The following is a 14,590-nucleotide window of genomic DNA, read 5'->3' on the forward strand; positions in this document are numbered from 1 at the left end:
AATTTGAGCACAAAGTTGATTTTTGTGTAATGACTTATTGTGTGTGTGTTGTCTTATATTTTATTTCAGCACTCTCAGCTACTACACCAGTACCTAATGGTGGATTGGAATCTCCATATGAAATGGGAGCAAGTGGATTGGCAAGACCCATGTATCCTAGAACACAGTATAATATTCCTCATGCTCATGTTTCCATAGATCCTGGTAAGTTCTCAAGTTTCTGTGTATTTTAATGATTATCTGGTATGGTATCATCATCAGAAGTGATACGTCATATCTCAATTGGTGTTCTGTTTATGTACGTAATTTGTTCTTGGACAAAAAAAACAGCATTAAATGCGGGTAAAACAATTTTCTGCATTTAGAGCTGTTTTTTTCCCACCTTTCCTCTGTTTTCCAAATTCAAATATCTCAGTGAATATTGGGGATCCAGTCACTTCCAAAATGTGAGAAAATGACTGATATACAAGGTGTATTCAAAAATACAATGGCTACTATGTATTCAAAACATTTTTGTTTGAAAAATTATTCATGTGTTATTTTTCTACATAACTGTCACCACCATCCCAACATTAATTCAGTCTGGGTACTAGTTTCTGTACTCCAAAGTCATAGAAATCCACTGCTGACCACCGGAAATACATTGTAAGTTCATTTTGTATTGTGTTATTGACATGGACGTGTTTTGTCTCCCTATGATGTTTCTTTAGTTAAATAAACAAGTGGAAGTCACTGAGCACAAAGTCCAGGCTGTATGGTCAAAACATACCACATAAATCGTTATGTGAGTGCAATGGTGGCATTCGCTGTATGAACCCAAGCAGGAAAACATCACTTGTCAACATTACCCTGTATTTTTTTTGAAAAGCTTATTGAAGGTGTTGCAGATTTTGCAATATGCAGCAGCACTAATTGTGATGCTAGGAGGTATGAAGTAAATCAGAAAAATGCCTTCTCTGTCCCAGAAAATAGAAATCATGTGTTCAAGAAGTGATTTTTTTTTTTATATATACTGAAACTGAGGATTTGAATTAATTGGCTTTTGAGGAATGCGTTTGGCACCATTGCTGATGGTTATTGCTTGGAGTCATGAACATTGTTGGTTTTAGCATGTTTATGCTTGCTTGAGCATCAATAGCGTCCCACACAGCCTCATATCATATCCATTAACCCAGAAATCATATTTATAATCCAGATCTTATTTATGTTTTCATTTCTCTTGTTTCATGATATTTTTCATATTGTTTTCATTATTTTCTATGCTGGCGATTTTTTTTTTCGGCGCCCGTAATGTTTCTAACAGCCTTGGCGACTTTTGATGGGGTCGTCGGACATATTTGGCGCCGAAAAAAAAAGTCGCCGAAAATCGCCAACCCGTCCCTTATACCAAAGCTGTTCCACTTTTTCTGAATATCCACTGAATGATTGCATTGGAAAAAACATGACAGCACACTACATGACATGCAACTAGTAACATTCTGAATTACTACTGCCATTGTAACAAACTATTGCTACTTGAGCCAGACTTGGTGTGGCAATGATAAAAGATTATGAGGGAAAAACTAAACGAAAATGTTCCAAGTTCCCTCTTACCAATGAATGCAATAAAACATTACTTTTCTGCCTACAGAGATGGCGCTGACGTGCTGTAGCCAAATACCTATATTCAATTCCAAAATTCATAAGTTTTGGGAATTGTTTCCCTCATTACTTTAAAACCACTTACAGTAATGAATTTTCATCAATTTTTCTGTTAATTTACATTTAATTGTGTGGTTAAAATGTTTCCTATGGGTTTCTCAGCATTTTCCCACATATTTCGAAGTAATAGATACTGATTCTCCTACCCCCACAAAATATAAATATGAAATCAGGGCAAAGAGGGCCCTAAATATTTTTGGTGCTCCAAAAGTGTTGAGATGCACCTGGTCCACTATTATTTTTGCACTGTTTGGTAAGGGCAGCCTTGTGCTGTTCAGACACTGTAGTGAAGCTTTGAGTTTTTAAATTTTTTTCTGTCAGATGTTTGATTTCCCCCATACCGTTCACACACACCAACCACCAATTGTAGGGGCAAACAAAGTACATATAAGCCTATAGCAGAAAAATGAATTTCGCACTTGACAACCAGTCATTTTTCAGCAAAAGATATATTTAGCTTTCAGCTGTATTTTAAATAAACAGGATTCACATTGTTTTAGTTTCTATTTTTTTTTATACTAAAAATTTGTAAACCAATCCACCTAAACATTTCAATTTTATGATTTTTTTAGTCAGGAATCAATCTTGAAAACCACAGCTTATTGAATGATTATACTGAGTATGAACCATCAAGAGATTGTAGATTGTATTGCATTTCAAACGATAGACCACTTTTAGTGGTCAGAATCTGGGTTTGTGTTCGGTCCATCTTTCTCTAGGCAATGCACATGAAAACTATCTACCGTTATTAAAGTTAGTTTGAAAATATATTTAAATCAGGGCTGTAACTAGGATTTTCTTGAGGGGGAGAGGTAAACATAAACATGATTTTCTAATGTCCACCACTGCAAAATTTAATGATCTTACAACAGTATTTTGTTTTCCTAAAATCGGCTGCCTGGGGCAGTTGCTCCCATCTCTAGTTTGGCCCTGGTTAAAATGCTGTATCAATTTCTAACTTAACTGAGAATTAAACAAAGTGTGGCAGTTATCATTAATAAGTCAATTAATTAATTACATGAAACTGTATTAAAAAATCAGGAATTGAACACAAAATTATGTGGAGAACTGGACATAAGAAAAGAGAATAGCTTGGTGTGATTTTTCACATGCCAGGCAGACATAACAAACAGCATGGAACTTTCCTTTCCCTTTTCTCTGCTACACCCATACTTACAGATCTGTCTGAGCCAAGGCGCTACTCCTTGAGAGCCGAAAAGATTCAGATAACTTTTTGTTTCTTACTAATTTGCCTGTGAATTGAGACCATATTTCATTTTGGGATATTTTAAAATTAAATAGCTATGAAATACATGGGATATATGTATCTCTTTCATTACACTAAATTAACATTTAGACATTGGTATTAAACTGATGTCTTGAAATTCTATAGGGGTGTGCACTTTCACGATGAGCTGCCCCACTATCCATACTGAGAAAAGACAACCAAAATTTTTTATGAGCAGCGTATATTTTATTTATGCATTATTTTCTCATAATTACTTTTTTTTCATTAGATTGCTCTTTTTTTGGGGTGCTGTATTTCAAATATATGTGACATTTATGTTTTATTATGGGCATTTTTTTTCCGGATGCTTCATTGGGCATTTTTCCTGTTGTGGCCTTTGTATTTATATTTGTACTAATTATCGCTTTTTTTTTTTCATCAGAGAGCTGGAATACTATTTTTTCCTCATTCAAAGTCATAAAAAAAGTAAAACTATTTCATTCTACTTTAGGTTCAGCATCAACACTAGCATCTCCATCTGCCCGAACTCATCATCCATATGACCAAGTTTCACAAGTCACATCACCTACTTTACATATTACCTTAGGAGGAGCATCTGTTCTTGGTACAGGACAACACACAGCATCATATTCTGCCAGTGCTGGACCACAGGCAGGAGATAATGCTTCAGTTTCTGGAACTTTGAGCAAGCGGGGCCCAGCTCATTCATTGAAGTCATTTAGTGTACCAGCACCACCTTGTCAAAGTGCACCAACTACTCCACAACCCAGACATATAGGTATAACAAGATTTTTTCATATTTATCAATTCTTTCATAAGCTGAGGTAATCATGTTTTTATAAAATCTACAATCTAATCTTTCTATGTATTGTAGAAAGTTCAGTTGTAGAAATTCTCTTAGAAGTATCATATTTCATCAACTAGAAAAACAGGAGTAAAAAGTCAAACCTGCTAGTAATTTCAACCAGAAGAAACTTTTGCTCATTTTAAATGAACATATATAAATGAGGACAAAAACGATGCAACTTTGGCACATAATAAATTTCATGTGTGTGCATGGGGAAGGGGCATTTATTATATTCCTTGGGCAGATTATCCTAAAAGATAGATTGAGAAGTCCAAACAAACTTTGAAATGTAGTTTAAATAGCTCAAGAGATACGTTAAAAATGGAGAACTATACAAGTCCACCATAGCTTTCCACTGCTTTCAATCACAATATAATTTTTTTATCACAAATTTAATTATTTCACGGCTAAGGTGATTCAAAAAGTGAAATCAGAAAGATAATATGAAAATAATCATAACATTTACTTTATGAGTACCTGAATAAAGGCTTTTCAAGAACAATTAGTAAATGACAGCAAATCAACATTCTCTATTCCATTACCTTACTTGAATTTCACTTGAAGAAGATGCCTGGATGATATTCAAAGGAACCAGATTTATCGTATGAGGGAGCTGACAACAGAAGACTGACACCAAAAAATTATGTATTATTTTTGCAATAAAATTATTATTCAAATTATTATTACAAAACTCATCAAAAAATTATTCGAATTATATATAAAACTTGTATTTACTTCTCCATTCTGATTGTTTTTTGTTTGGTATAGACGCTCTTCTGTTTTCTCCAAGAAAACGGCACCCATGAGCAGAGGTGTACACACAAATAAATCAACTTTTGGAGGATGGGCACAAGGCATTTCTTCCAGAGAAATTTTTAGTTACCAACGTTCAAAAAGCATTTAAATCAACAGAAATTGATTAAAATACAGTTGATGCTTGTTTTTAAGAACCTGTACGGATTTGATAATTAGTTCATAAAATCGGGAATTCGTAAATTATAAAAACGAAAAAAGTGCAGGAAATGAAACATGAGTTAGTCATTCACCTTTATATATTGATGATATCCATAAAAATCACTTATTTTTGTTTGCTTTATTGCAAAATTTTGGTAAATGTAAGCTATTCAATGGGATTGATGCAGGATAAAATTTTGTGCAAATTCAGATTCTGTAAAATATTTTCTGGACAGTGGAATGCCGCTGATTTACTTGCTGCAGAAATGATCTTTTGCTGATCTTTGATTAGAGAACTTAATGTAATTTTCTGAATCCCGTACTTTTTGGTAATTTTTTTCTTTGTAAGAGAGAGAGTTTGCACACATTAATTTCTTTAAAAAAACAAATTGGTTTTTGATCCAAAGTCAAGCACAATCTTTTCCATTTTGTTGGCATAGAAATTTGCGAAGAGGAAGATTTAACTGCAATTAGCAGTTAACTGAAGTAGAGTTTAATCGACTCAAAAATATCTGTATGAACAAGCTAATGCAGCAGTTCTCAAACTTTTTTGGCTTGCAGAACCATTTTTAGTCTATAATCTCTATGCCAAAGTCCCATAGGCCACTTAGGCAAAAATTTATTCATCAAATTTACATTTATTTTTATTTCGTTGGAGCATCCATAGAGCCTCTGGGAAGGGCACATGAAGCCAATAGAGCTCTGCGGAGTAAAGATTGAGAACCCCTGAGCTAATGTATCATACCATTTCTCAAACCACCAGTTCAACCAATCATAATGCACAAATAGTGAATTAAAGTTAATCAATGCATGTTCACTTCATTGTCATCCCCGCCGTCAACCAAATCCTCTTCCTGGCACTTGTTTGGGAAACACCTGAATTTTTGGCCATGACACATTGGTGAACTCTCTATCGCCTGCTCTTCCTCTTTTTCACTTAAGACACACAGAATCTAAGTTTACTTTTACTACAACAAATTTAGAAGCAGCTGGAAGAATAAAATAACAAAAAAAAGTAGCAGAAGGAAAATGAAGTTTTTAAAATAAAGTTGAATTTAAATTAGCGCTATGACATGCTGTTTGGGACAGAGGAACAGTTCATAAAAAAAGAGTGTGTTTGTAAATTGGAGATTCATAAAATTGAGTGCCGACTGTAGCATATGTTGTGATACAGTTCCCCTCCCATATATAAGTATTTTTAATTCCTTTTAATAATATTTTTAATTCCTTTTAATAATATTTTCAATTCCTTTTAATAATATTTTCAATTCCTTTTAATAATATTTTCAATTCCTTTTAATAATATTTTTAATTCCTTTTAATAATATTTTTAATTCCTTTTAATAATGTTTTTAATTCCTTTTCATTCCTAGAATTGAACTCCTCTTTTTTTCTTTTGTCTGTTTGGTTGAGGCCTGAATTTACTTCTTATCTTCAACAAAATCCTTTAGAAGTTCATATACCGATTTGTTGTATTTTTCACTTAGTGGCTGCCGTCACATTATAAACATTTGCTCTTCTGTCTTGTTCCCACATTTGAATGCAATTCCAGAAGTAAAGCGTGATCCCTATTAACTAATCGGGAAATATCATCTCTGCCAGATTGCTCTAAATCTAGAGGTATCACACACTTCTGGGCAGGAACTTTTAGGGTAGGGAGGTCTGGTTTATCCCAACCAGATCAACCCGAATTACTTTGAAATTCAATTTGAATATGGAATGAAATAGAGTATAAGAGTTTTCCTGCCATGGGGTGCTCCCAAGGGCAGAGGATGATGGTGGGTGAGTGTTGTGCTTCTTTGTATTTTGAGTAGCTTCTGGTTAGGGGTGACCAGATGATGTACCTGCAAATCCTGGAAATTATTGTTAAAAACAGGGACATTCATTAATAATAACAAGGACATTTTCAAAACTCTCATTTGGTTGCATTACAGTATAAAATTGCAAACTAACAATGTATTATGAAACTATTATTGCATTACTTCTACACAAAGGCAGGGCCATATTAAGAGCATCATGGGCCCCTGGGCCAAGTGACGTTTTTGAGGCCCTATCTGGAAAATTCTTGAAAATTTCAACCACTTCTCATTTTTGTGAGGTCCCTCTCCTCTTGAGGCCCCAGGCCGGTCCCAGGTGGACCCATGTGTTAAGATAGCACTGCACAAAGATGCAAAAACGAGTAAAATATCAGGATGGAAGCCACTGTTACAAGACTTCCCGTATATACTTGATTGAAGGGCCTATGCTGTGAAGGGTCAGATGCATTACATTATATGCTCATAAATTACTGGTGGGGGCAAGTATTCACTCAGTGCTTTACGCTACTCGTATAACGTATAATATTGCATAGCGTAACACTGAAAATGCTTTACCCCTAAAAGAGACAATCCCAACCTTACAACACAATGATCTTATATACTATATCAGAGCAAAGGTGGCCATGTCTGGTTTTTCTATATCATCATCTATAATCTCAGTGTCAGAGCTCTCGAAATTTCTGCCTGCAAAGATATCTGGCCCCAATAATTCAAAACTGAATTCATATTTCTGTAAGTCATGTGTTGCCACGCAGTACAATAAATATAATCAATAAGCACCATATTTTAACGTGTATAAGAAACCCTCATGTATAAAGAAGGGATTACACTATGAAAGTTTTGTAAAAGTGCTTTTATAAAACATGAAAAATACAACCAATAAGCTGATCGGTTACATTTGAGCAAATGCATCCCTTAACTCAAAGTTATGTTCCTTTCAGTTGAAGTTTTTGAGAATGAGAGAAATTTAAAACTATCATTTTTAGCAATGAAATAAATAAATAAATAAATATATATATATATAAATAAATAAAATTTACCATTTGGCAATAGAATTTAGCATTCAGTAATGAAATTTAGAATTTAGCAATAGAATTTAATGGATTCATTTGTCTGCTTACAAAAAGTGAATGACTTTCTCCCAAAAAAAGGACAAAGGCGAGAAAGACAATCAAAAATCACTGCATTTTTTGACAGAAAATAATTTTGTATATATTTTATTTATAATTTGTTTCATTTATATGCAAGCATCATGTATGTGTCCATTTCCATAATACAGAGTATGTAAGTCTAGTTTATTTCTAAATATTCTAATTCAATAATTATATATGATTAAATAACAATAATTTATCTTTTCAAATTTCTTTATCTCCAGCAGTTTTACTAATAATAATATTTTTGTAAATGACACCGATCGTTCTTTTTTCACAATCTGAAATCAGAATTTCTGATAAGTCAAACCAGCGATAACTCAAAAATTTTTGTCGGCTGCTGAACATTTGACTTATCGCGATCTGACTGTATTAAAACTGCACACATTATGCTTTTGCATAAATATTTTCATAATGCAACTCGATTTAGGGAAAAACCAGCACTATTATTATAGGGAGAGTATTACAAATGTGAAAATTAGTTTTGTATCCCCCCTATTTGTAGTAATATATTCTGCCACCCACCTCAATGTAAAAATATTTTCTTCATTTACCAGTGCGACCACAACAGATTCCAAGTCCACAGCGGAAAGTCTTAGTAGGCACCACAACGTCACCTGCAACACCAAGTGGTAGCTCATCTCAACACTCAACTCTTAGGTCTCAGTCATCAACAATTCCCAGAAATGGCACAAACAACGAGAAGGAGGACCAGCCTGTAGGTACTTGACCAATCATTCTCTTCAATTATTTTTATAATTCACTATTCTGGTTGTTTAAAAAGCCAAGGAAACTTGGTTCTTAGAAATAGGGAAATGTTTTCAATACAAAGTCCTTGCATACATTACATTCTGTTACACAGGTGAGCAAAATATGAAAATATTTTGCTCACCCTTGACATACATGTTTAATAACTTTTCATTCATATTCTTAGTGCTTATCTTGTAACTAAAACCTGAATTCTATGCAATTAAAAGAATGTGAAGTTGCAGCTCAGACAAAGGTTTTCAAAGAGATTCTTTGTTCAACTGTTCTGAGGAGTGCCACAGGTCGAAAAAAGAATGGACCCCCATCTTTTAGAACAAGGGTATTTAATGTATGACCAGCTATTTAGTAACATACGTGAAGTATATCTAAGTTGCCCAGGGGCCTCAGTAAAATTCAAATGTAGGCCCTATTGTATCTATGGTCAAAGGTGCCTGTCCTAGAAGTTTTCAAATGCATAAATTAGGTTTTTTAAGTCTTTAATATATTAATAATAGCACAAAGACTATTTTATTCTCAATCTTGTTTCTCAACAAGATAATTATAATCAGAACCCGGATGTTGATTACATTTGTATCTTTCTGCTTTTTTCCCACTGTTAGGACTTTTTTTTTGAGTTGAAGGTCATTTTTTGGCATTTTTGTGATATTTTTTTGCTTTTTAAATTTTTTGACAATAGAAAAGATTTATAAACTTATATGTGAATACTAATTGCATTAGCATTATGAAAAAATATGCTTGAATTTCTTGGAAAATAAAATAATCTTGTTGTTTGTTATGCACATAATTTTCTTGGGGGGGGGGCATCATTTTTTTTACCAAAAAAACCCTATTCCCAGTATGCCAGTCATAGCCCCCACATTTAGCAATAGGGCCCTTTAATCAGATTCTACATGGGCCTCTTAATAGTGAGTTTCTTGAGAAAAAACAAAAAATTATCAGGCCCCATTCCCGAGCCCTGTCAGCCCCACCCTTGTGGGGGGCCATAACATCAGTGTTCCTAACCAATTCATGAATTACAGTAAAACCTCGTTAAGTCGTCACCCTGATAAGTCATCACTCCGGTTAAGTCGTCATTTTTCTTTAGACCCTTCCAGCTCTCATAGACCACAATGTTATTAAACCCTCGTTTACTCGTCGCTAATTTCGGTTAAATCGTCACTATGAAAACGTTTGAGAAATAGGAACAGACTATTTTTATGGCTCCCATTAAAAAAAGAGCTTGTTGACAGCATTGCCATATGCTTAAAAGTCACCATAAAATCCTATATACCCAAACGGAACAGTTTAAGTAACGAAAGTTATGCTGGGGAAGTTCATTTGCCGACTAAGGTTTTTGAAACGTTGGGGACTGTTCAAGCTAGATCTCATTTCTGCCTGGGCTCCATTGGAGAAACTGGACAAACTGCAAGACACCCAAGCTTTGTCGCAAGAAGCAACATAAGCACTTTGCCCCCCGCAGGGGGGGGGGGCAGGGTATGTCCGGCAAAACCAAAATTTATTGATATGTCAGATTACATATAGTGCAAGGAAATCAAAAATTATGTAAATCGAAGAATCAAATTAATCAAGTTAAAGTCAAAGTGCAACGCGCGTGCAGGCACGGATAATAAATAATCATAGAAAGCATGGACTCTACTAATTTAGGGCTTGACATTTAAACAAAATATCTTTGTTGAAAAAAATTAGACATTCTTTCCCAAGTTGAGGACTTCTGTTTACTTTTCCCTGCCCAGGACCCCTCCACTAAGTCAAAAGTGTTCGAGATTACTTTGTAGTTGCATCATAAACTACTGATGAAAAATTCAAACACTAAAATTAAATTTGATGTATATGCAGGGCTCCCACTCGTCCTACTTTTCCTACTTTTTGGTAAAATGTCCTACTTTTGTCCTACTTTGTCAGTTTTGTCCTACTTTGTCAGTTTTGTCCTACTTTTGTCCTACTTTGTCAGTTTTGTCCTACTTTTCCTACTTTTTTACCAAATCCTATCGACAAAATTTGTGTAATTGATTTGAATTGAGCAGGAAATCATTGATATATTGCCAAATATATTACAAATGTTGGAGAATGCAATTAATGATTCTGCCAAAGCAGAAATTTTATCATTTTTAAAGTTATTTATGGAGAGGGGACCATTTGGTTGATTAATTTTTCATTTGCCTTAGTTTGAGGGTTCAACAAGTATAGTAGTCATTAAAAACTTCTGTCTGGATGGAAAAATAATTTTGTGTTTATTACTTCATGGTCTTGGACATTAACTAACATTCACCATTCAAAATTATTGTGCAAATATGTGAAACAACAGTTTGCATTTCAAAGCAGTTGGATACATAGGCCTATTCTAGGTTTCGTGATTCTGATGCTCCCAATAGTCTTCTGTATTTTTAAGGCATGAAGAGGCATAAACAATATTTACAACGCTCAGCAAAGAGCTAGAAATGGAAGTGCTTCATTTGTCAAAAATGATTACACTGGCATATCAAACAGTAAAATGTGAACAAACTCCTTTAAAAAATAATGGACACTGCAGTAAAACTATCTGGTTCACCTTGCCTTATTTACATCAGATCTTGTAATCTACACATTTTGAAAGTGGTCTTGAAGGAGTGTCATTCTTAAAAAATGTACGTGTTCAAAATTTGCTGTGCATTGTCGAAGAGAGTTGACAAGCTTTGCACTTTGGAAGACTCCAAAAAAGAATGTAATATATATGAGGAGAGACAGCAAAGAATTATCTGTGGTTGCTAGTGGACTGTTTTGGCCGAAAATTGGTTTTTTAACCAAGCCATTTGTCATTTTGCTTTGGCTTGAGTTAATCTTATAGGAAGCTGAAATAGTGCTTTGAAAAAAAAAGTTAATTTACACACACAAAATTAAATTTTTTTTTTTTTTTGCAAAAAAAATTTTTTTAAGGATTTTTTTTTCTATTATGCTATGATTATGTTGTCTAAGGGGGTTACCCTCCCCCATCCTACTTTTCAGTCCTGCGTTTTCCTACTTTTTCCCATTTTTTGAGTGGGAGCCCTGTATATGTAAAATTAATGTGCAATAGAGTTCTGTTATGAAGAAAAGCTATTTATTCAAACAGTTGCTCTGTTAGTCTAAATTAAAAATTACTAGTATAAATCAAAGTGTACAGTACATTTCACCACAATAATTTAAGTAATAAGACATAAAAAAGATAAACAAATTGCTATTATTTTTTCTTTCGCAATCTATAAATTTTATTAATATTGTTATTTTGATTCATACTTCAATAAATGTCATATTACTTTAAATTTATACGATTTTCATAACAGTGCACATTAAAACTGACTGAACTCTGCTTAAGTGGTCACTTCGCTTAAGCCATCATAATTTTTTCGATAACTTGAGGTGACGACTTATCGAGGTTTTACTGTAAAACTTGTTTATCAGAAAAATGTTATTTTCGATGAAATCTAAATGAGAGAGAGAGAGAAAAAATTTACATATGATTTTGTTGCTGTTAAAACTTTTTCTTTTGACATTCAAACATAACCGTTTTTTCTAGAGAACTTTGTTTTATTATTTTGATGACATTTTTTTCCAATTTATGACAGTTTTTAGTCATTTTCAAGATTTTTTTAAGGCAACATCACCACCACACACACACAGGCCTTGATTATAATAATACAATAAATGTTCACTTATGAAGAATATTGAAATTGATCTTTACCATCATAACTTAACCATAAGCACATGAGTATGTTGTTCCAAATACTTCCAAATGTACTAAGGATGGTGCTCCAAATGCATCTAGATATATAACTCGTACATTCTGAGAAAAATACACATTAAAGGATACTATATATATACATAATATGGCTACTGAGTGCTTATATATTCATGTTCCAGCAATTATTGATTCATTAGACTGTCGTGTCACTGATGGTCAATTAAGTAAGTATCAACTGGTTTTTAGGAGAATTTGTTTAAGAAACGTCAAACTTATTTGTTTTAACTCATTTGCATTCACAAGCAAAATATTCCTTAAATTTTTATTATCCCTTATCACCACAAAATGTGAATTCTCCCTTATCACTAAAAGTCTAATATACAGGGTGCATAACAAATGGAGGGTATGACATTTTACTGGCAAACTGTTGATTCTAGAGGCATACTTCCAATTAGAAAAAGTTCCAATTAAAAAACTGATTTTGAGAAAGCGTTTGACTCTGTCTTCACATCTGCTGTGGTTAAACCTCTAGATGAAATTGGGGTAGAGAAGACTTGCATCAATATTATCAAGAAAATATATGACAAAGCAACCAACTGCAACCATTTATTTGGATAAAGGAAAGGCAAAGATTAAACCTGGAAACAGAGTCCAGCAGGGTGATATACTATCTCATCAAAGCTCTTTGCCACTGTTTTAGAAGAAGTATTCAGAAAACTGGATTGGGATGAGAAATTAAAATAAATGAAGAATTTCTGAACCTTTTGCGTTTTGCAAATGACATTGGTATTATCATCAGTAATCCAGACGAACTGGAAGAAGTGGAAGAACTGGCAAAAGCAAGCATTCAGGTGGGTTTGAAAATGAATCTGCAAAATACTAAAGTTATGTTCAACTCCTTTGCTCTGAAGAAGAAGATCCTGCTCAGCAACACAGAGATAGAAGAAAAAAACAGAGTTAATGTGGATAAAACGGTTTTTCCACATTTAGAGCTGTTTTTCCCCCAACTTTCTTCCATTTTTTTAATTTGAATATCTCAGTGAATATTACACTTAGAAACATGGGATTTTTTTTGTTGGCATCAAAAGGGACAGGGCAGCAACTGATTATTAAGTGTTGGAGTACACTGGGACTGTATAAAAATGTAATTTTTTTATTTTAATAGCTATGCAACCCCTTGAAACATGGCATCTGAGTATTACACATTATTTGGAAACTTTTTCTGATTGGAAGTATACTTGTAGAACCAACGGTTTGCCAGTAAAATGCCATACCCCCTGTTTTCTATGAACCCTGTATAATCCACTCGGAAATACAGTGGTTGCTTTGCACCAAATGTAGGGTAATCTGACTCCAGCACCTCATGCCACAGTGCGTGAAATAAGAAAAGCAGGGTCATGTCTCCAGTAGTGTTGGATGGTAGCATGCTTGTCTGGGATGTAAGAGGGCCTGGGTGTGAGTCCTGACAGAGACCAGATGACTTCTTTCCAAGTTCACCTTGGCCTAAAATCCAGAATATATCTGCTTCCTTAATCTGCCATTGTTATTGAGAAATAAAGAGAAATACTATGAGATTATAATTTGACTGGGTTCTACTAATTGAAGTAAGTTTACATACTGTTGCTTTGCACTTTTCTTTGCCAAAGTTGGTATTGTACTATGACGTAAAAACCAATTTAGTCATGGATGAGAAATTTGATATTTTCTGGAGTGAGTTTAGTGCATCATATTTATGAAGTGAGTAGCGGATTTAGAGCCATGATGCAAATGGGTTAATTAGCAATAATGAATTATACAGCCTTGTTTTTTTAGTAAGGTGTAAATGTTATACACATTAATCCAATCAAACTTATTGTTTTTTGCAATGATATTTTCCAGTCTTACAGTAATGAGGACTTGAATGCAGAAATGGCAAATCTTGAAGGTTTGATGAAAGATCTGAATGCAATAACTGCATCTGAATTTGACTGTTGAAGCAAAATCTTTCTATTTTGTGCCTAAGAACAAAAAGCAATGATAAAAAAATTTTCACTATTTTAAAAATGCATACATTTAATTTTATGGTTGCTTATACAAAATGATTTTCCTATAATATTACTTAAGGTTAATTGCATAATAGTGGCATGAAATGAAGATTTTAAAGGTTAAAAAAAGTCAAATATTAAAATGAATAATGTTAATAAATGCCAAGGCACAGTGAGCTTTTTTGAATATAAAAGAAAAAATTGCTTAAAAAGCATATCAACTATAATATGCATTAAAAATAACTGAATCTTCAAAATTTAAAAATATCTCATAGTGATAAGAAAGAAAAAATTGAAGTAGTCACATAGGGAACTATTAGATCTATTCTTATTTTTAAAAAACTCTCATAACTTTTTATAACTTAACATCATACTTCAATGT

The 14,590-nt window shown here is 33.6% G+C and overlaps 1 protein-coding gene across 4 annotated transcripts in view; it reads left to right on the forward strand.

Annotated features, from left to right (window-relative positions):
- Positions 1-14,158, forward strand: part of LOC149065535 (neogenin-like) — a 258,565-nt gene extending 244,407 nt beyond the window's left edge. For 3 of the 4 annotated variants that reach the window (XM_089254107.1, XM_089254110.1, XM_089254108.1), the window contains 4 exons: positions 70-204; positions 3,441-3,728; positions 8,277-8,437; positions 14,063-14,158. In XM_089254107.1, coding sequence (XP_089110233.1) covers positions 70-204; positions 3,441-3,728; positions 8,277-8,437; positions 14,063-14,158 — 680 coding nt within the window. Of the gene's footprint in view, positions 1-69; positions 205-3,440; positions 3,729-8,276; positions 8,442-14,062 lie in introns of all 4 variants that reach the window. The other variant, XM_089254109.1, reaches the window with a different exon arrangement.
- Positions 14,159-14,590: the final 432 nt, after the last annotated feature.

Source organism: Pholcus phalangioides, unplaced genomic scaffold (genome assembly GCF_987345545.1).
Source record: "Pholcus phalangioides strain wild (caught in Gottingen) unplaced genomic scaffold, Ppha-v1.0 ptg000039l_1, whole genome shotgun sequence".
NCBI lineage: Eukaryota > Metazoa > Arthropoda > Arachnida > Araneae > Pholcidae > Pholcus > Pholcus phalangioides.